This window comes from Tachyglossus aculeatus, chromosome 5, assembly GCF_015852505.1.
Source record: "Tachyglossus aculeatus isolate mTacAcu1 chromosome 5, mTacAcu1.pri, whole genome shotgun sequence".
NCBI classification, from domain to species: Eukaryota; Metazoa; Chordata; class Mammalia; order Monotremata; family Tachyglossidae; genus Tachyglossus; species Tachyglossus aculeatus.
The window spans coordinates 10,149,502-10,171,665 of NC_052070.1; the positions used below are offsets into that span (position 1 = coordinate 10,149,502).

At 48.6% G+C, this 22,164-nt stretch overlaps 1 protein-coding gene across 1 annotated transcript in view; it reads right to left on the reverse strand.

Annotated features, from left to right (window-relative positions):
* Positions 1 to 22,164, reverse strand: part of ACTG2 (actin gamma 2, smooth muscle) — a 66,763-nt gene that overhangs the window by 13,186 nt on the left and 31,413 nt on the right. Inside the window, exons 4-7 of the mRNA XM_038746369.1 lie at positions 17,077 to 17,187; positions 14,317 to 14,401; positions 10,212 to 10,373; positions 5,767 to 5,958 (exon numbers count right to left, since the gene is read on the reverse strand). Of these exons, the coding sequence (XP_038602297.1) occupies positions 5,767 to 5,958; positions 10,212 to 10,373; positions 14,317 to 14,401; positions 17,077 to 17,187 (550 nt within the window). The remainder of the gene's footprint in view (positions 1 to 5,766; positions 5,959 to 10,211; positions 10,374 to 14,316; positions 14,402 to 17,076; positions 17,188 to 22,164) is intronic.

The following is a 22,164-nucleotide window of genomic DNA, read 5'->3' on the forward strand; positions in this document are numbered from 1 at the left end:
AAGTCACCCAGCTGACAAAATTAATTATAATTATCTAAATAATAATCATAATGATGGCATTTGTTAAGTGCTTACTATATGCGAAGCGCTGTACTAAGCGCTGCGGGGATACAAGGTGATCAGGTTGTCCCACGTGGGGCTCACAGTCTTCACCCCCATTTTCCAGATGAGGGAACTGAGGGCCAGTGAAGTGGCTTGCCCAAGGTCACACAGCAGACCGGTGGCGGAGCTGGGATTTGAACCCTTGACCTTTGACTCCCAAGCCCGTGCTCTTTCCACTGAGCCATGCTGCTTCTCTAAATTATATAAATTATATTATATAATTTAATAGGTACAATAGGTAATATAATAATAATAATGATGATGGCATTTGTTTAGCGCTTACTATGTGCAAAGCACCGTTCTAAGCGCTGGGGGGATACAAGGTGATTGGGTTGTCCCGCGTGGGGCTCCCAGTCTTAATCCCCATTTTACAGATGAGGGAACTGAGGCCCAGAGAAGCGAAGTGGCTTGCCCAAAGTCACCCAGCTGACAAAATAAATTATAATTATCTAAATAATAATCATAATGATGGCATTTGTTAAGCGCTTACTATGTGCGAAGCGCCGTTCTAAGCGCTGCGGGGATACAAGGTGATCAGGTTGTCCCGCGTGGGGCTCCCAGTCTTAATCCCCATTTTACAGATGAGGTCACTGAGGCCCAGAGAAGTTAAGTGACTTGCCCAAAGTCACCCAGCTGACAAAATAAATTATAATTATCTAAATAATAATCATAATGATGGCATTTGTTAAGCGCTTACGATGTGCGAAGCGCTGTTCTAAGCACTGCGGGGATACAAGGTGATCAGGTGGTCCCACGTGGGGCTCCCAGTCTTAATCCCCATTTTCCAGATGAGGGAACTGAGGGCCAGAGAAGCGAAGTGGCTTGCCCAAGGTCACACAGCAGACCAGTGGCGGAGCTGGGATTCGAACCCTTGACCTTTGACTCCCAAGCCCATGCTCTTTCCACTGAGCCATGCTGCTTCTCTAAATTATATAAATTATATTATATAATTTAATAGGTATAATAGGTAATATAATATAATAGGTATATTAAATAAATTATAATTATCTAAATAATAATAATAATGATGGCATTTGTTAAGCGCTTACTATGTGCGAAGCGCTGTTCTAAGCGCTGCGGGGATACAAGGTGATCAGGTTGTCCCACGTGGGGCTCACAGTCTTCATCCCCATTTTCCAGAGGAGGAAACTGAGGGCCAGAGAAGCGAAGTGGCTTGTCCAAGGTCACACAGCAGACCAGTGGTGGAGCTGGGATTCGAACCCTTGACCTTTGACTCCCAAGCCCGTGCTCTTTCCACTGAGCCATGCTGCTTCTCTAAATTATATAAATTATATAATTTAATAGGTATAATAGGTAATAGAATATAATATATAATAGGTATATTAAATAAATTATAATAATCTAAATTATGTATAGCCTTCATTAAGCACTTACTATGTGTCGAGCACTGTTCTAAGTACCGGGATAGATCCAAATTAATCAGGTTGGATCCGCCTGGGGCTCACAGTCGAAGTAAGGAGGAGTAGGATTTAGACTGTAAGCCCACTGTTGGGTAGGGACTGTCTCTATATGTTGCCAACTTGGACTTCCCAAGCGCTTAGTACAGTGCTCTGCACACAGTAAGTGCTCAATAAATACGATTGATTGATTGATCGATAGGATTTTAATCCCCATTTGGCTATCGGGGATACAGCGTGAAGCAGGGTGGTTTAATGGTTTCGAGCCATTAATCAATGCCCGGACTTAGGAGTCCGAGGACACGGGTCCTAATCCCAGTGCCGCCATTTGTCCGCTCTGTGGCCTTGGGCAGGCTGCTTCCCTTCTCTATGCCTCGGTTACCTCATCTGAAAAATGGGGATTAAGATCGTGAGCCCCACGTGGGACAACCTTCATCTGTCCCAGCGCTAAGAACAGTGCTTGGCACATAGTAAGCTCACCTTCACAACATTGCCAAGATCCGCCCTTTCCTCTCCATCCAAACCGCTACCCTGTTCGTTCAAGCTCTCATCCTATCCCGTCTGGACTACTGCATCAGCCTTCTCTCTGATCTCCCATCCTCGTGTCTCTCCCCACTTCAATCCATACTTCACGCCGCTGCCCGGATTGTCTTTGTCCAGAAACGCTCTGGGCATGTTACTCCCCTCCTCAAAAATCTCCAGTGGCTACCAATCAATCTGCGCTTCAGGCAGAAACTCCTCACCCTCGACTTCAAGGCTGCCCATCACCTCGCCCCCTCCTACCTCACCTCCCTTCTCTCCTTCTCCAGCCCAGCCCGCACCCTCCGCTCCTCCACCTCTAATCTCCTCACCGTACCTCGTTCTCACCCGTCCCGCTATCGACCCCCGGCCCGCGTCCTCCCCCTGGCCCGGAATGCCCTCCCTCCTCACATCCGCCAAGCTAGCTCTCTGTACATATCTATAATTCTATTTATTTACATTAATCCCTGTTCAATAATAATAATAATGATGATGGTATCTGCTAAGCACTGTTCTAAGCGCTGTTTGCTTGTTTTGATGTGTATATATCTATAATTCTCTTTATTTATATTGATGCCATTGATGCCTGTTTACTTGCTTTGATGTCTGTCTCCCTCCTTCACGACTGTAAGCCCGCTGTGGGCAGGGATTGTCTCTCTTTATTGCTGAATTGTACCTTCCAAGCGTTTAGTTCAGTGCTTTGCACACAGCAAGCACTCAACAAATATGACTGAATGTGAGCCCACTGTTGGGTAGGGACTGTCTCTATCAGTTGCCAACTTGTACTTCCCAAGCGCTTAATACAGTGCTCTGCACACAGTAAGCGCTCAATAAATATGATTGATGATGATGATGATGATGAATAATGATGGCATTTATTAAGTGCTTACTCTGTGCAAAGCACTGTTCTAAGCGCTGGGGGGGATACAAGGTGATCGGATTGTCCCACGTGGGGCTCACAGTCTTCATCCCCATTTTCCAGATGAGGCACTGAGGCACAGATAAGTGAAGTGACTTGCCCAAGGTCACACAGCAGACACATGGTGGAGCCGGGATTAGAACCCGTGACCTCTGACTCCCAAGCCCGGGCTCTTTCTACTGAGCCCCGCTGCTTCGATGAATGAACAAGTACCATCATTATTATTATTCTAGAAGAGGTCACTGAGGCCCAGAGAAGTGGAGTGACTTGCCCAAGGTCACCCAGCCGACAAGCGGCGGAGCCGGGATTAGAACCCGCAACCTCTGAATTCCAGGCCCGGGCTCTTGTCTGTTTGTTTGTTTGTTAATAATAATGATGGCATTTGTTAAGCGCTTACTATGTGCAAAGCACTGTTCTAAGCGCTGAGGGGGATACAAGGTGATCAGGCTGTCCCACGGGGGGCTCACAGTCTTCATCCCCATTTTACCGATGAGGTAACTGAGGCTCAGAGAAGTTAAGTGACTTGCCCAAGGTCACACAGCAGACATGTGGCAGAGCTGGGATTCGAACCCATGACCTCTGACTCCAAAGCCCAGGCTCTTTCCACTTTAACAAACAAATGCCTCCCCCACATGTCTGCTGTGTGACCTTGGGCAAGTCACTTCACTTCTCTGGGCCTCGGTTCCCTCATCTGTAAAATGTGGATTAAGACTGTGAGCCCCCCGTGGGACAACCTGATCCCCTTGTGTTCCCCCCAGCGCTTAGAACAGTGCTTGGCACATAGTAAGCGCTTAACAAATGCCAACATTATTATTTTTATTTACTGAGCTCTTACTCTGTGCAAAGCACCGTTCTAAGCGCTGGGGAGGTTACGAGGTGATGAGGTTGTCCCACGGGGGGCTCCCAGTCTTCATCCCCATTTTCCAGATGAGGGAACTGAGGCCCAGAGAAGTGAAGTGACTTGTCCAAAGTCACACAGCTGACAAGCGGCGGGGCTGGGATTCGAACCCACGACCTCTGGCTCCAAAGCCCGGGCTCTTTTCACCTGAGCCACGCTCTCCTCCTCCTAGACTGTTAATGGTGTGCATTTAGCTTTAATTCTATTTATTCTGATGACTTGACGCCTGTCCACATGTTTTGTCATCTGTCTCCCCCTTCTAAACTGTGAGCCCGTTGTTGGGTAGGGACCGTCTCTATATGTTGCTCCCAAGCGCTTAGTCCAGTGCTCCGCACACAGTAAGCATTCAATAAATGCGATTGAATTAATGAATGAATTTAGCTTTAATTCTATTTATTCTGATGACTTGACGCCTGTCCACATGTTTTGTCGTCTGCCTCCCCCTTCTAAACTGTGAGCCCGTTGTTGGGTAGGGACTGTCTCTATATGTTGTTCCCAAGCGCTTAGTACAGTGCTCTCAGTAAGCATTCAACAAATATGATTGAATTAATGAATGAATTTAGCTTTAATTCTATTTGTTCTGATGGCTTGACGCCTGTCCACGTGTTTTGTCGTCTGTCTCCCCCTTCTAAACTGTGAGCCCGTTGTTGGGTAGGGACCGTCTCTATATGTTGCTCCCAAGCACTTAGTCCAGTGCTCCGCACACAGTAAGCATTCAATAAATGCGATTGAATTAATGAATGAATTTAGCTTTAATTCTATTTATTCTGATGACTTGACGCCTGTCCACATGTTTTGTCGTCTGTCTCCCCCTTCTAAACCGTGAGCCCGTTGTTGGGTAGGGACCGTCTCTATATGTTGTTCCCAAGCGCTTAGTCCAGTGCTCTGCACACAGTAAGCATTCAATAAATACGACTGAATTAATGAATGAATTTAGCTTTAATTCTATTTATTCTGATGACGCCTGTCCACATGTTTTGTTGTCTGTCTCCCCCTTCTAAACCGTGAGCCCATTGTTGGGTAGGGACTGTCTCTATATGTTGCTCCCAAGCGCTTAGTCCAGTGCTCCGCACACAGTAAGCATTCAATAAATACTACTGAATTAATGAATGAATTTAGCTTTAATTCTATTTGTTCTGATGGCTTGACGCCTGTCCACATGTTTTGTCGTCTGTCTCCCCCTTCTAAACCGTGAGCCCGTTGTTGGGTAGGGACCGTCTCTATATGTTGCTCCCAAGCGCTTAGTCCAGTGCTCCGCACACAGTAAGCATTCAATAAATACGACTGAATTAATGAATGAATTTAGCTTTAATTCTATTTGTTCTGATGGCTTGACACCTGTCCACATGTTTTGTCGTCTGTCTCCCCCTTCTAAACCGTGAGCCCGTTGTTGGGTAGGGACCGTCTTATATGTTGTTCCCAAGCGCTTAGTCCAGTGCTCCGCACACAGTAAGCATTCAATAAATACGACTGAATTAATGAATGAATTTAGCTTTAATTCTATTTGTTCTGATGGCTCGACGCCTGTCCGCACGTTTTGTTGTCTGTCTCCCCCTTCATCATCATCATCAATCGTATTTACTGAGCGCTTACTGTGTGCAGAGCGCTGTACTAAGCGCTTGGGAAGTACAAATTGGCAACATATAGAGACAGTCCCTACCCAACAGTGGGCTCACAGCCCCCTTCTAGGCTGTGATCCAGTTGTTGGGGAGGGACCGTCTCTATCTGTTGCCGACTTGGACTTCCCAAGCGCTTAGTACGGCGCTCTGCCCACAGGAAGCGCTCAATAAATATGATTGAATGAATGAATGAATGAATGCTTCCTCGTCTTCCTCCTCACTTGGCCCACTCCTTGCCCGCAGGTGCTTCCCCAAGGTCCGAGGGCCGGGATGCGGAGACAGGGGGCTCACCGATGAAGGATGGTTGGAAGAGGGTCTCGGGGCAGCGGAAGCGCTCGTTGCCGATGGTGATGACTTGCCCGTCCGGAAGCTCGTAGCTCTTCTCCAGGGAGGAAGAGGAGGCCGCCGTGGCCATCTCGTTCTCGAAGTCCAAGGCCACGTAGCACAGCTTCTCCTTGATGTCACGCACGATCTCCCTTTCGGCTGCGGGCGAGGGAAGGCCGAGCCGGAGGTCGGCCGGTCAGTTAGTCGTATTTATTGAGTGCCTACTGGGCGCAGAGGACGGCGCTAAGCGCTTGGGAGAGGATAATAATAATAACGATGGCATTTATTAAGCGCTTACTACGTGCAAAGCACCGTTCTAAGCGCTGGGGAGGTTACAAGGTGATCAGGCTGTCCCACGCTGGGGGGGGCTCCCGGTCTTCATCCCCATTTGACAGATGAGGCCCAGAGAAGTGAAGTGACTTGCCCAAAGTCACACAGCGGACAATTGGCGGAGCTGGGATTTGAACCCACGACTGGGTTCCAGTGATTTGACCCAAATCCCGGCTCCGCCAATTAGCTGTGTGACTTTGGGCGAGTCACTTCGCTTCTCCCGGCCTCAGTTCCTTCATTTGTAAAATGGGGATGAAGACCTGTATATGTGTATATATGTTTGTACATATTTATTACTCTATTTATTTATTTTACTTGTACATATCTATTCTATTTATTTTATTTTGTTAGTATGTTTGGTTTTGTTCTCTGTCTCCCCCTTTTAGACTGTGAGCCCACTGTTGGGTAGGGACTGTCTCTATATGTTGCCAATTTGGACTTCCCAAGCGCTTAGTACAGTGCTCTGCACACAGTAAGCGCTCAATAAATACGATTGATGATGATGACTTCACAGCCCCTGCTCTTTCCACTGAGCCACGGGAGCGTTTACTGTGTGCAGAGCACTGTACTAAGCGCCTGGGAAGTACAAGTCGGCAACAGATAGAGACGGTCCCTACCCACACCTGACCAGTGTCTCCCCAGCTTCTGTCCGGGGCTGGGCCGGACCGCGGCGGGCAGCCAGACTCCTGAGAGGCTCGGCTCATTGTGGAGCCCGAGTCTAACCAGTGTCCCCCCAGCTTCCATAATAATAATAATGATAATAATAATAATAATAATAACAATAATAATAATAATAATAGTATTTGTTAAGCACTTCTTTTGTGCCAAGCACTGTTCTAAGCGCTGGGGAGGTTCCAAGGTGATCAGGTTGTCCCACGGGGGGCTCACGGTCTTAATCCCCATTTTACAGATGAAGGAACTGAGGCGCAGAGAAGTGAAGTGACTTGCCCAAAGTCACACAGCTAAGTCCAGTGCTCTGCACACAGTAAGCGCTCAATAAATACGATTGAACGAATGAATTGGCGGAGCCGGGATTTGAACCCATGACCTCTGACTCCGCAGCCCGGGCTCTTTCCACTGAGCCACACTGCTTCTCTGTTGTTCTCAATAGAACAATAAACAAATATATTCCCCACCCACGATGGGCTTACAGTCAGCCGGCCCCTCTAATAATAATAATGATGGCATTTATTAAGCGCTTACTATGTGCAAAGCACTGTTCTAAGCGCTGGGGAGGTTACAAGGTGATCAGGTTGTCCCATGGGGGGCCTCACAGTCTTCATCCCCATTTTACAGATGAGGGAACTGAGGCCCAGAGAAGTGAAGTGACTTGTCCAAAGTCACACAGCTGACAATTGGCGGAGCCGGGATTCGAACCCGTGACCTCTGACTCCAAAGCCCGGGCTCTTTCCACTGAGCCACGCTGCTTCTCTAGACTGTAAACTCATTGTGGGCAGGGACTGTGTCTACTAATTCTGTTTCAATGGACTCTCCCAAGCACTTAAGTAATAATAATAATAATTGGGGTACTTGTTAAGCGCTTACTATGTACCAAGCCCTGTCCCAAGCGCTGGGGTAGACTCAAGTTCATTCATTCATTCATTCATTCAATCGTATTTATTGAGCGCTTACTGTGTGCAGAGCACTGGACTAAGCGCTTGGGAAGTAAATTAGTCCAGTTGAACACAATCCCTGTTCCGCATAGGTCTCACACTCTCAATCTCCTGCTGAGAAGCGGCATGGCCCAGTGGCTAGAGCCCGGGCTTGGGAATCAGAAGGTCATGGGTTCTAATCCTGCCTCTGCCACCTGTCTGCTGTGTGACCTTGGGCAAGTCACCTCACTTCTCTGGGCCTCAGTTCTCTCACCTGTAAAATGGGGGTGAAGACCGTGAGCCCCACGTGGGACAACCTGATTGCCTCGTATCTACCCCAGGGCTTAGAACAGTGCTTGGCACATAGTAAGTGTTTAACAAATACCATCTTTTTTTTTTTAATCCCCACTTTCCAGATGAGGGAACTGAGGCCCAGAGAAGCGAAGCGACTTGCCCAAGGTCACACAGCAGACATGTGGAAGAGCTGGGATTAGAACCCATGGCCTTCTGAATCCCGGGTCTGGGCTCGATTCTCGGCAAACAGTAAGCGCTCAATAAATACCATCGATTGATTGATTGATTGACCCGAGCTTGGGATCCCCAGGATTGTAATAACATCGTAATAACAACAATAATAGTATTGGTTAAGCGCTTACTAAGTGCCAGGTACTGTTCTAAGCGCTGGAGTACAGCACTTATATACATATCTGTAATTTTATTTATTTGTATTGATGTCTGTCTCCCCTGCTCTAAACTGTAAACGCACTGTGGGCAGGGAATGTCACTGATTATTGTTTTATTGTACTTTCCTCAGCGCTCAGTACAGTGCTCCGCACTGTAAGCGCTCAATAAATACAATTTAATGAACAAATACGAGATAGCTGGGTCGGATACAGTCCCGGGCCCACACGGGGCTCACACTCCCAATCCCCATTTTCCAGATGAGGGAACTGAAGCCCGGAGACCACAGTGACTTGCCCAAGGTCACCCGGCAGACAGGTGGCAGAGCGGGATTAGAACCCAGGTCCTTCTGACTTCCAGAGAAGCAGCGTAGCTCAACGGAAAGAGCACGGGCTTTGGAGTCAGAGGTCACGGGTTCAAATCCCGGCTCCGCCAATTAGCTGTGTGACTTTGGGCAAGTCACTTAACTTCTCTGTGCCTCAGTTCCTTCATTTGTAAAAGGGGGATGAAGACTGTGAGCCCCCCGTGGGACTATCTGATCGCCTTGCAACCTCCCCAGTGCTTAGAACAGTGCTTTGCACGTAGTAAGCTCTTAATAAATGCCATCATCATCGTTATTATTATTATTAGAACAGTACTTTGCACACAGTAAGCGCTTAATAGACTGTGGCTTCTAGGCTTCTAGACTGTGAGCCCACTGTTGGGTAGGGACCGTCTCTATTTGTTGCCAACTTGTACTTCCCAAGCGCTTAGTACAGTGCTCTGTACACAGTAAGCGCTCAACAAATACGATTGATTGATTGATTAATAAATGCTATTATCATTATTATTATTATTATTATTATTCCAGGCCCGGGCTCTATCCACTAGGCCGTGCTGCTTCCTCTGTCTATCTGGGGATGGGGTAATAATAATAATAATAATGTTGGCATTTGTTTAGTGCTTACTATATGCAAAGCACTGTTCTAAGCGCTTGGGGGGGATACAACGTGATCAGGTTGCCCCACGTGGGGCTCACAGTCTTCATCCCCATTTTACAGGTGAGGTCACTGAGGCTCAGAGAACTGAAGTGACTTGCCCAAGGTAACACAGCAGACATGTGGCGGAGCCGGGATTCGAACTCATGACCTCTGACCCCGAAGCCCGGGCTCTTTCCACTGAGCCACGCTGCTTCTCAAGGGGGTCGTCCAGAGCTGGGCAGGGTAATAATAATAATAACAATGATGGCATTTGTTAAGCGCTTACTATGCGCACAGCACTGTTCTAAGCGCTGGGGACGTTACAAAGTGATCAGGTTGTGCCACGGGGGGCTCACAGTCTTAATCCCCATTTTCCAGATGAGGGAACTGAGGCCCAGAGAAGTGAAGTGACTTGACCAAAGTCACACGGCGGAAAAGTGGCAGAGCCGGGATTCCTCTCCCCCTCATCCCCCTCTCCATCCCCCCATCTTACCTCCTTCCCTTCCCCACAGCACCTGTATATATGGATATATGTTTGTGCATATTTTTATCTGTACATATCTATTCTATTTATTTTATTTTGTTAGTATGTTTGGTTTTGTTCTCTGTCTCCCCCTCTTAGACTGTGAGCCCACTGTCGGGTAGGGACCGTCTCTACGTGTTGCCAACTTGTACTTCCCAAGCGCTTAGTCCAGTGCTCTGCCCACAGCCAGCGCTCAATAAATACGATTGATGATGATGATTCAAACCCACGGCCTCTGGTTCCCAAGCCCGGGCTCCTTCCACTGAGCCACGCGGCTTCTCTAGGTCGGCGGGGGCAAAAGGCCGGGGCCCGGGCGGGCGACGGTACCTGTGGTGACGAAGGAGTAGCCTCTCTCGGTGAGGATCTTCATGAGGTAATCGGTGAGATCTCGGCCCGCCAGGTCCAGGCGCATGATGGCGTGGGGGAGGGCGTAGCCCTCGTAGATGGGCACGTTGTGGGTCACTCCGTCCCCCGAGTCCAGGACGATGCCTGCCGACCGAGAAACCGTCTCTCCCACCCTTGGCCTCCCCGCCCCACCGCGCCGCTTCCTCTCTCGGTCTCTTCGTCTCTTAATTCTGTCCGTGTTGCGCTCTCCCCAGAGCTGACTACAGCGCTCAGCACATAGTGAGCGCTCTGCTGCCCGGATGATCTCTCTACAGAAACGCTCTGGGCGTGTCATTCCCCTCCTCACAAATCTCCAGTGGTGGCCTATCAAACTTCGAATCAAGCAAAATCTCCTCACTATTGGCTTCATAAAGCCGTCCATCCCCTCACCCCGTCCTCCCTCACATCCCTTCTGTCCTTCTCCAGCCCAGCCCGCACCCTCCGCTCCTCTGCCGCCGCTCACCTCCTCCCTGGGCCTTGTTCTCTCCCGTCCCACCATCGACCCTTCTTCTCTCCTTCTTCAGCCCAGCCCGCACCCTCCGCTCCTCTGCCGCTAATCTCCTCACCGTTAGGCCTCGTTCCCGCCTGTCCCACCATCGACCCCTGACCCACGTCCTCCCCTGGGCCTGGAATGCCCCCAATCCCTCTGCCCACCCGCCAAGCCCGCTCTCTTCCTCCCTTCAAGGCCCTACTGAGAGCTCACCTCCTCCAGGAGGCCTTCCCACACTCAGCCCCTTCCTTCCTCTCCCCCTCGTCCCCCTCTCCATCCTCCCATCTTACCTCCTTCCCTTCCCCACAGCACCTGTATATATGTATATATGTTTGTACAGATTGATTACTCTATTTTACTTGTACATATCTATTCTATTTATTTTATTTTGTTAGTATGTTTGGTTTTGTCTCCCCCTTTTAGACTGTGAGCCCACTGTTGGGTAGGGACTTTCTCTATATGTTGCCAATTTGTACTTCCCAAGTGCTTAGTACAGTGCTCTGCACACAGTAAGCGCTCAATAAATACGATTGATGACCCCCAGCCCACATCCTTCCCCTGGCCTGGAATTCCCTCCCTCCACACATCTGCCAAGCTCGCTCTCTTCCTCCCTCCAAATCCCTACTGAGAGCTCACCTCCTCCAGGAGGCCTTCCCACACTGAGCCCCCCTTTTCCTCAGCTCTCCCTCCCCTCCCCTTCGCTCTGTATATGTACATATCTATAATTCTATTTATATTAATGCCTGTTTACTTGTTTTGATGTGTATATCTCGATATATCATCATCATCATCATCATCATCAATCATATTTATTGAGCGCTTACTGTGTGCAGAGCACTGTACTAAGCGCTTGGGTAGTACAAGTTGGCAACATCTAGAGACAGTCCCTACCCAACAGTGGGCTCACAGTTTAAAAGGGGGAGACAGAGAACAAAACCAAACATACTAGCAAAATAAAATAAATAGAGCCTTCTCTAAGTGGCTTAGAGAAGCAGTGTGGCTCAGTGGAAAGAGCACAGGCTTTGTAGTCAGGGGTCATGGGTTCGAATCCCAGCTCTGCCAATTGTCAGCTGGGCGACTTTGGGCAAGTCACTTCTCTGAATTATATCAATAATTCGATGTATTTATATCGATAATAATAATAATGATGGTATTTGTTAAGCACTTACTATGTGCCAAGCACTGTTCTAAGCGCTTGGGGGATACAAAGTAATCAGGATGTCCCATGTGGGGCTCACAGTCTTAATCCCCATTTTAACAGATGAGGGAACTGAGGCCCGGAGAAGTTAAGCGGCTTGCCCAAGGTCACCCAGCTGACAAGTTTCCGGGATTCGAACCCGTGACCTCTGACTCCCAAGCCCGGGCTCTTTCCACTGAGCCACGATGCTACCGATGCCTGTTTACTTGTTTTGATGTCTGCCTCCCCTCTTCTAAACTGTGAGCCCACTGTGAGCAGGGGTCGTCCCTGTCGCTGAATTGTACTATCCAAGCGCTTAGTACAGTGCTCTGCACACAGTAAGCGCTCAGTAAATATGATTGAATGAATGAATGAATGAATAAATACCATTGGTTGATTGATTAGCCTCTTACCCAAGGGGCAGCCTGGGGGCTGGGAGTGGGCTGGGTTCTATCTCGATGCCCATGTCCTGCCTCTGGGGCTTGGAACGCCCTCCCTCCCCAAATAATAATAATAATAATAATGATGGCATTTATTAAGCGCTTACTATGTGCAAAGCACTGTTCTAAGCGCTGGGGAGTTTACAAGGTGATCGGGTTGTCCCATGGGGGGCTCGCAGTTTTCATCCCCATTTTCCAGATGAGGGAACTGGGGCCCGAAGAAGTGAAGTGACTTGCCCAAAGTCCCACAGCTGACAAGTGGCGGAGCCGGGATTTGAACCCCTGACCTCTGACTCCAAAGCCCGGGCTCTTTCCACTGAGCCACGCTGCTTCCCCCAAATCCCACAGACAATAACTCTCCCCCCACCCCTTCATTTATTCATTCATTCAATGCTATTTAATCAATCAATCAATCAACCGTATTTATTGAGTGCTTACTGTGTGCAGAGCACTGTACAAAGCGCTTGGGAAGTACAAGATGGCAACATATAGAGAATGAACATTTAATAATAATGATGGTATTTGTTCAGCGCTTACTACATGTCAAGCACTGTTCTAAGCACTGGGGAGGTTGCAAGGTGATCAGGTTGTCCCACGTGGGGCTCACAATCTTAATCCCCATTTTCCAGATGAGGTAACTGAGGCCCAGAGAATAATAATAATAATAATAATGGCATTTATTAAGCGCTTACTATGTGCAAAGCACTGTTCTAAGCACTGGGGAGAAGTGAAGTGACTTACCCAAAGTCACACAGCTGACAATTGGCGGAGCCGGGATTTGAACCCGTGACCTCTGACTCCAAAGCCCCGCTCTTTCCACTGAGCCACGCTGCTTCAACATTTACTGTGTGTGGAGCACTGTACTAAGTGCTTGGGAGAAGACAAAACCACAGTAAACAGATGCATTTCCCGCCCACAACGAGCTTACAGTCTACAGGACTGTAAAGTCTTCACAGCCTTATTGAAGGCCTGTCTCCTCCAAGAAGCCTTCCCTGACTTGGCCCTTCTTTCCTCTTCTCCCACTCCCTTCTGCGTCGCCCTGACTCGCTCCCTTCCTTCATCCCCCCATCCCAGCCCCACACCACTCCAGTGGAAAGAGCCCGGGCTTTGGAGTCAGAGGTCAGGGGTTCAAATCCTGCCTCTGCCAACTGTCAGCTGTGTGACTTCGGGCAAGTCACTTCACTTCTCCGGGCCTCAGTTCCCTCATCTGGACAATGGGGATTCAAATTGTGAGCCCCACGTGGGACAACCCGATCACCTTGTATCCTCCCCAGCGCTTAGAACAGTGCTTTGCACATAGTAGGCGCTTAGCAAATGCCACAATTATTATTATGTCCGTAGCTCTCATTTATTTCTTTCTATTCATGTCTCTCTTCCCCTCTAGACCGTCAGCTCCTTGAGGGCAGGGAACCCGTCTGTTCTATTGTTCTTTTGTTCTATTGTTCTGTTCTATTCTATTCTCCCCCTTTTATCATCATCATCATCATCAATCGTATTTATTGAGCGCTTAGTATGTGCAGAGCACTGTACTAAGCGCTTGGGAAGTACAAATTGGCAACATATAGAGACGGTCCCTACCCAACAGTGGGCTCACAGTCTAAAAGGGGGAGAACAGTCTAAAAGTCTAAAAGGCCCACTGTGAGCCCACTGTTGGGTAGGGACTGTCTCTATATGTTGCCAATTTGTACTTCCCAAGCGCTTAGTACAGTGCTCTGCACATAGTAAGCGCTCAATAAATACGATCGATTACGATTATTATGATTATGATTATTGTTGGATCGTCCTCTCCCGAGCGCTGAGTCCAGTGCTCTGCACACAGTAAGCGCCCACTACATACGACTGTCCGACCGAGGGGCAGTCGGAGGCCGGGAGCGCTCAATAAATAGCACTGATTGACGGGTCGAAGCCCCAGAATCCATCCCAGAAGAAGCGGGAGCTCACCGGTGGTTCGGCCGGAGGCGTAGAGGGACAGCACGGCTTGGATGGCCACGTACATGGCGGGGACGTTGAAGGTTTCAAACATGATCTGAAAGGTCAACAGGGAGGGAAAGGTCACCGAGGGGTCAAAGGTCATCGAGCCGGGGGGAAGGCCAGTCCAGGGTGAGAGGTCGGCAGGAGCCCACTGTTTTTAGACTGTGAGCCCACTGTTGGGTAGGGACTCTCTCTATATGTTGCCAATTTGTACTTCCCAAGCGCTTAGTCCAGTGCTCTGCACATAGTAAGCGCTCAATAAATACGATTGATGATGATTGATGATGTGAGGGGTCTCCACGGGGTGAGCCCGTCGTTGGGTAGGGACCGTCTCTATATGTTGCCGACTTGTACTTCCCGAGCGCTTAGTCCAGTCTCTATAAGTTGGGTAGGGACCGTCTCCCAAGCGCTTAGCACAGTGCTCTGCACGCAGTAAGCGCTCAATAAATACAACTGAATGAATGCTGATGGCAAGTGAAAGGTCCCGGAGAGGGAAGCGCCCCAGACTGAGCCCCCTCCTTTCTCTCCCCCTCCTTCCCCATCCCCCCCACCTTACCTCCTTCCCCTCCCCACAGCACCTGTATATATGGATAGATGTTTGTATGGATTTATTACTCTATTTATTTATTTTATTTGTACAAATTTATTCTATTTATTTTAGTTTGTTAATATGTTTTGTTTTGTTGTCCGTCTCCCCCTTCTAGACTGTGAGCCCGCTGTTGGGTAGGGACCGTCTCTAGTTGTTGCCGACTTGTACATCCCGAGCGCTTAGTCCAGTGCTCTGCACACAGTAAGCGCTCAATAAATTCATTCATTCATTCAATCGTATTTATTGAGCGCTTACTGTGTGCAGAGCACTGGACTAAGCGGTTGGGAAGTCCAAGTGGGCAACATCTAGAGACGGTCCCTACCCAGCAGCGGGCTCACAGTCTAGAAGGGGGAGACAGACAACAAAACAAAACTTACAAACCAAATAAAATAAATAGAATAAATATGTACAAGTAAAATAAATAGAGTAATAAATCTGTACAAACATATATACATCAATCAATCAATCAATCATATTTATTGAGCGCTTACTGTGTGCAGAGCACTGTACTAAGCCCTTGGGAAGTACAAGTTGGAAACCTATAGAGACAGTCAATCAATCAATCAATCAATCGTATTTGTTGAGCGCTCACTGTTTGCAGAGCACTGTACTAAGCGCTTGGGAAGTCCAAGTTGGCAACATATAGAGACAGTCCCTACCCAACAGCGGGCTCACAGTCTAAAAGGGGGAGACAGAGAACAAAACCAAACATACTAACGAAATAAAATAAATAGAATAGATATGTACAAGTAAAATAAATAAATCAATAAATAGAGTAATAAATCTGTACAAACATATATACATATATACAGGTGCTGTGGGGAAGGGAAGGAGGTAAGATGAGGAGGATGGAGAGGGGGACGAGGGGGAGAGGAAGGAAGGGGCTAACATATACAAACATGCAAACATACTGTACAAACATATATACAGGTGCTGTGGGGAGGGGAAGGAGGTAAGGCGGGGAGGATGGGGAGGGGGCTTGGGGGAGAGGAAGGAGGGGGGCTCAGTCTGGGGAGGGGGATACATAGTAAGCGCTTAGAAAATATTATTATTATTATTATTATTATTATTAGTAGTAGTAGTAGTAGTAGTAGTAGTAGTATGAGGGGCTCAGTCTGGGGATGGGGATACATAGTAAGTGCTTAGAAAATATTATTATTATTATTATTATTATTAGTAGTAGTAGTAGTAGTAGTAGTAGTAGTAGTAGTAGTAGTAGTAGAGGCCTTCCCAGACTGAGACCCTTCCTTCCTCTCCCCCTCGTCCCCCTCTCCATCCCCCCATCTCACCTCCCTCCCTTCCCCACAGCACCTGTATATATGTATATATGTCTGTACAGATTTTTTTACTCTACGTATTTATTTATTTAATTTATTTGTACATATCTATTCTATTTATTTTATTTTGTTAGTATGTTTGGTTTTGTTCTCTGTCTCCCCCTTTTAGACTGTGAGCCCACTGTTGGGTAGGGACGGTCTCTATATGTTGCCAATTTGTACTTCCCAAGCGCTTAGTACAGTGCTCTGCACATAGTAAGCGCTCAATAAATACGATTGATGATGATGATGATAGTAGTAGTAGTAGTAGTAGTAGTATGAGGGGCTCAGTCTGGGGATGGGGATACATAGTAAGCACTTAGAAAATACCATCATTATTATTATTATTATTATTATTATGAGAGGTTGGGAGGACCTTGGGGCGGGGGGCGGTGTCTCATCAGAACTCATCAATCGTATTTATTGAGTGCTTACTGTGTGCAGAGCACTGTATGAAGCGCTTGGGAAGTACATGTTGGCAACACATAGAGACAGTCCCTACGCAACAGTGGGCTCACAGTCTAAAAGACTGGCCCAAAGGCCCCCCTCCACACCTCCGTATCCTTCCCTCCTTCCCCGAAACAACTGGAAATAAGTCCGGAACGGGAGCTGGGAGCTAAGATTCATTCATTCAATCGTATTTATTGAGCGCTTACTGAGTGCAGAGCACCGTACCGAGCGCTTGGGAAGTACAAACACAACCTGATCACCTTGTAACCTTCCCAGCGCTTAGAACAGTGCTTGGCACATAGTAAGCGCTTAATAAATGCCGTTAAAAAAAAAAAATTGAAGGAGTGAAAGGTCAGCGGCGCGACGCGGCCTCACCTGGGTCATCTTCTCGCGGTTGGCTTTGGGGTTGAGCGGGGCCTCCGTGAGCAGGGTGGGGTGCTCCTCCGGGGCCACTCGCAGCTCGTTGTAGAAGGAGTGATGCCAGATCTGCACCGGACACAAGACGGGGGGGACAACGGTCAGACTCGGGGCTCCGCGCCCAGCTGGTGCGGCCCGGCCCGGCCCGGATGCAAAGGCTCGGCCTCTGCCGGGAGCCGATGATTAGAGAATCAGCGTGGCCTAGCAGCGAGAGCGCGGTCTTGAGAGTCAGAGGACGTGGGTTCTACTACTACTACTAATAATAATGGCATTTATTAAGCGCTTACTATGTGCCAAGCACCGTTCTAAGCGCTGGGGAGGTTACCAGGTGATCAGGTTGTCCCACGCGGGGGCTCACAGTCCTCATCCCTGGGCTTCAAGGCTGTCCATCCCCTGGCCCCCTCCTACCTCACCTCCCTTTTCTCCTTCTACAGCCCAGTCCGCACCCTCGGCTCCTCCACCGCTGATCTCCTCCCCATACCTCGCTCTCGCCTGTCCCGCCATCGACCCCCGGCCCATGTCCTCCCCCGGGCCCGGAATGGCCTCCCTCTGCCCATCCGCCAAGCTGGCTCTCTTCCTCCCTTCAAGGCCCTGCTGAGAGCTCACCTCCTCCAAGAGGCCTTCCCAGACTGAGCCCCTTCCTTCCTCTCCCCCTCGTCCCCCTCTCCATCCCCCCCATCTTACCTCCTTCCCTTCCCCACAGCACCTGTACATATGTATATATGTTTGTATATATTTTTTACTCTATTTATTTATTTTACTTGTACATATCTATTCTATTTATTTTATTTTGTTAGTATGTTTGGTTTTGTTCTCTTTCTCCCCCTTTTAGACTGTGAACCCACTGTTGGGTAGGGACTGTCTCTATATGTTGCCAATTTGTACTTCCCAAGCGCTTAGTACAGTGCTCTGCACATAGTAAGCGCTCAATAAATACGATTGATGATGATGATGATGATCCCCATTTTACAGATGACCGTCTCTATATATTGCCAATTTGTACTTCCCAAGCGCTTAGTACAGTGCTCTGCACACAGTAAGCGCTCCATAAATACGATCGATGATGATGATGATGATGATGAGGTAACTGAGGCCCAGAGAAGTGAAGTAACTTGCCCAAAGTCACCCAGCTGACAACTGGCAGAGCCGGGATTCGAACCCCTGACCTCTGACTCCAAAGCCCGGGCTCTTTCCACGGAGCCACGCTGCTTCTCTACTTCTGCTGCTTCTCTACAAAGACCATGCGACTGAGAACTTTCTAATGTTCTATTATTCTAATCCCGGCTCTGCTCCGCGTCTCCCGGGTGACTTCACTTCTCTGGGCCTCAGTTCCCCCATCTGTAAAATGGGACTTTCATTCATTCATTCAACCGTATTTATTGAGCGCGGAGCACTGGACTAAGCTCTTCGGAAGTCCAAGTCGGCAACGTCTAGGGACGGTCCCTACCCGACAGCGGGCTCACAGTCTGGAAGGGGGAGACAGAGAACAAAACAAAACGTATTAACAAAATAAAATAAATAGAATAAATATGCACAAATAAAGTAAATAGAGTAAAATAAATAGAATAAATATGCACAAATAAAGTAGAGTAAAATAAATAGAATAAATATGCACAAATGAAATAGAGTGATAAATTCATACAAAAAGCAGCATGGCTCAGTGGGGAAGCAGCATGGCTCAGTGGAAAGAGCGCGGGCTTTGGAGTCAGAGGTCATGGGTTCAAATCCCGGCTCCACCACTTGTCAGCTGTGTGACTTTGGGTATGTCACTTCACTTCTCTGGGCCTCAGTTCCCTCATCTGTAAAATGGGGATTAAGACTGTGAGCCCCCTGTGGGACCAGCTGATCACTTTGTAAACTCCCCAGCGCTTAGAACAGTGCTTTGTACATAGTAAGCGCTTAATAAATGCCATTATTATTATTATTATTATTATATTCGGAAGTATCCTGGGACATGGTTCACTCAACCAGTGAATCCTACTCATTGAACGTTTACTGTGTGCGGAGCACTGTACTAACCACTTGGGAGAGTACAATATAACAGAGTTGGTAAAATGCCTGACCACATCGAGCTTACGGTCTAGAGGGGGATGACAGACATTAATAACAAATAAATGAATAATGGATCTGTCGAAAAGCGTTGTGAATAAAAGGGGCAGATCAATTGCAAGGGTGACACAGTTTGTTGCATTCCTTATTGTAAAACAGGAATGGGAGTTATTTGAACTGCTTTATCATCATCATCATCATCATCAATCGTATTTATTGAGCGCTTACTATGTGCAGAGCACTGTACTAAGCGCTTGGGAAGTACAAATTGGCAACATATAGAGACAGTCCCTACCCAACAGTGGGCTCACAGTCTAAAAGGGGGAGACAGAGAACAAAACCAAACATACTAACAAAATAAAATAAATAGGATAGATATGTACAAGTAAAATAAATAAATAGAGTAATAAATATGTACAAACATATAGAAGCAGTGTGGCTCAGTGGAAAGAGCCCAGGCTTTGGAGTCGGAGGTCATGGGTTCAAATGCCGGCTCTGCAAACTGCCAGCTGTGTGACTTTGGGCAAGTCACTTCACTTCTCTGGGCCTCAGTGACCTCATCTGTCAAATGGGGATTAAGACTGTGAGCCCTCCGTGGGACAACCTCATCACCTTGTAACTTCTCCAGCGCTTAGAACAGTGCTTTGCACATAGTAAGCGCTTAATACATGCTATTATTATTATTATTATTATTATTAAGATTTGGAAGAAAGATGTTTGGAGAAGGGATTCGGTGGTGAGCGTTTCCCCTCTTTGCCTCAACAGAGAGATAGAGAGCCCAGGTAGACCATAGAATGGGAAAACTTAGAAAGGGACTTAAGACTGTAAGCCCAGTGTGGGCCAGGGACTGGGTCCAAACTGATTTGCTTGTATCCACCCCAGGGAGTCAGAGGACGTGGGTTCGAATCCCGGCTCCGCTCCGCGTCTCCTGGGTGACTTCACTTCTCTGGGCCTCAATTTCCTCATCTGTAAAATGGGACTTAAGACTGTGAGCCCAGTGTGGGACAGGGACTGGGTCCAACCTGATTTGCTTGTATCCACCCCAGGGAGTCAGAGGATGTGGGTTCTAATCCCGGCTCCGCTCCGCGTCTCCTGGGTGACTTCACTTCTCTGGGCCTCAGTTTCCTCATCTGTAAAATGGGACTTAAGACTGTGAGCCCAGTGTGGGACAGGGACTGGGTCCAACCTGATTTGCTTGTATCCACCCCAGGGAGTCAGAGGATGTGGGTTCTAATCCCGGCTCCGCTCTGCGTCTCCTGGGTGACTTCACTTCTCTGGGCCTCAGTTTCCTCATCTGTAAAAAGTGTGGGACAGGGATTGTGTCCAATCTGATTTGCTTGTATCCACCCCAGGGAGTCAGAGGACGTGGGTTCGAATCCCAGCTCCGCTCCGCGTCTCCTGGGTGACTTCACTTCTCTGGGCCTCAGTTTCCTCATCTCTAAAATGGGACTTAAGACTGTGAACCCAGTGTAGGACAGGGATTGTGTCCAACCTGATTTGCTTGTATCCACCCCAGGGAGTCAGAGGACGTGGGTTCAAATCCCGGCTCCGCTCCGCGTCTCCTGGGTGACTTCACTTCTCTGGGCCTCAGTTCCCTCATCTGTAAAATGGGACTTAAGACTGTGAGCCCAGTGTGGGCCAGGGACTGGGTCCAACCTGATTTGCTTGTATCCACCCCAGGGAGTCAGAGGACGTGGGTTCTAATCCCGGCTCCGCTCTGTGTCTCCTGGGTAACTTCACTTCTCTGGGCCTCAGTTTCCTCATCTGTAAAAAGTGTGGGACAGGGATTGTGTCCAACCTGATTTGCTTGTATCCACCCCAGGGAGTCAGAGGACATGGGTTCTAATCCCGGCTCCACTCTGCGTCTCCTGGGTGACTTCACTTCTCTGGGCCTCAGTTTCCTCATCTGTAAAATGGGACTTAAGACTGTGAACCCAGTGTGGGACAGGGATTGTGTCCAACCTGATTTGCTTGTATCCACCCCAGGGAGTCAGAGGACGTGGGTTCTAATCCCGGCTCCGCTCCGCGTCTCCTGGGTGACTTCATTTCTCTGAGCCTCAGTTTCCTCATCTGTAAAATGGGACTTAAGACTGTGAGCCCAGTGTAGGACAGGGACTGGGTCCAACCCGATTTGCTTGTATCCACCCCAGGGAGTCAGAGGACGTGGGTTCTAATCCCGGCTCCGCTCCGCGTCTCCTGGGTGACTTCACTTCTCTGGGCCTCAGTTCCCTCATCTGTAAAAAGTGTGGGACAGGGATTGTGTCCAATCTGATTTGCTTGTATCCACCCCAGGGAGTCAGAGGACGTGGGTTCGAATCCCAGCTCCGCTCCGCGTCTCCTGGGTGACTTCACTTCTCTGGGCCTCAGTTCCCTCATCTGTAAAATGGGACTTAAGACTGTGAGCCCAGTGTGGGACAGGGACTGGGTCCAACCTGATTTGCTTGTATCCACCCCAGGGAGTCAGAGGACGTGGGTTCTAATCCCGGCTCCGCTCTGTGTCTCCTGGGTAACTTCACTTCTCTGGGCCTCAGTTTCCTCATCTGTAAAAAGTGTGGGACAGGGATTGTGTCCAACCTGATTTGCTTGTATCCACCCCAGGGAGTCAGAGGACGTGGGTTCTAATCCCGGCTCCGCTCCGCGTCTCCTGGGTGACTTCATTTCTCTGAGCCTCAGTTTCCTCATCTGTAAAATGGGACTTAAGACTGTGAGCCCAGTGTAGGACAGGGACTGGGTCCAACCCGATTTGCTTGTATCCACCCCAGGGAGTCAGAGGACGTGGGTTCTAATCCCGGCTCCGCTCCGCGTCTCCTGGGTGACTTCACTTCTCTGGGCCTCAGTTTCCTCATTTCTAAAATGGGACTTAAGACTGTGAACCCAGTATGGGACAGGGATTGTGTCCAACCTGATTTGCTTGTATCCACCCCAGGGAGTCAGAGGACGTGGGTTCTAATCCCGGCTCCGCTCCGCGTCTCCTGGGTGACTTCACTTCTCTGGGCC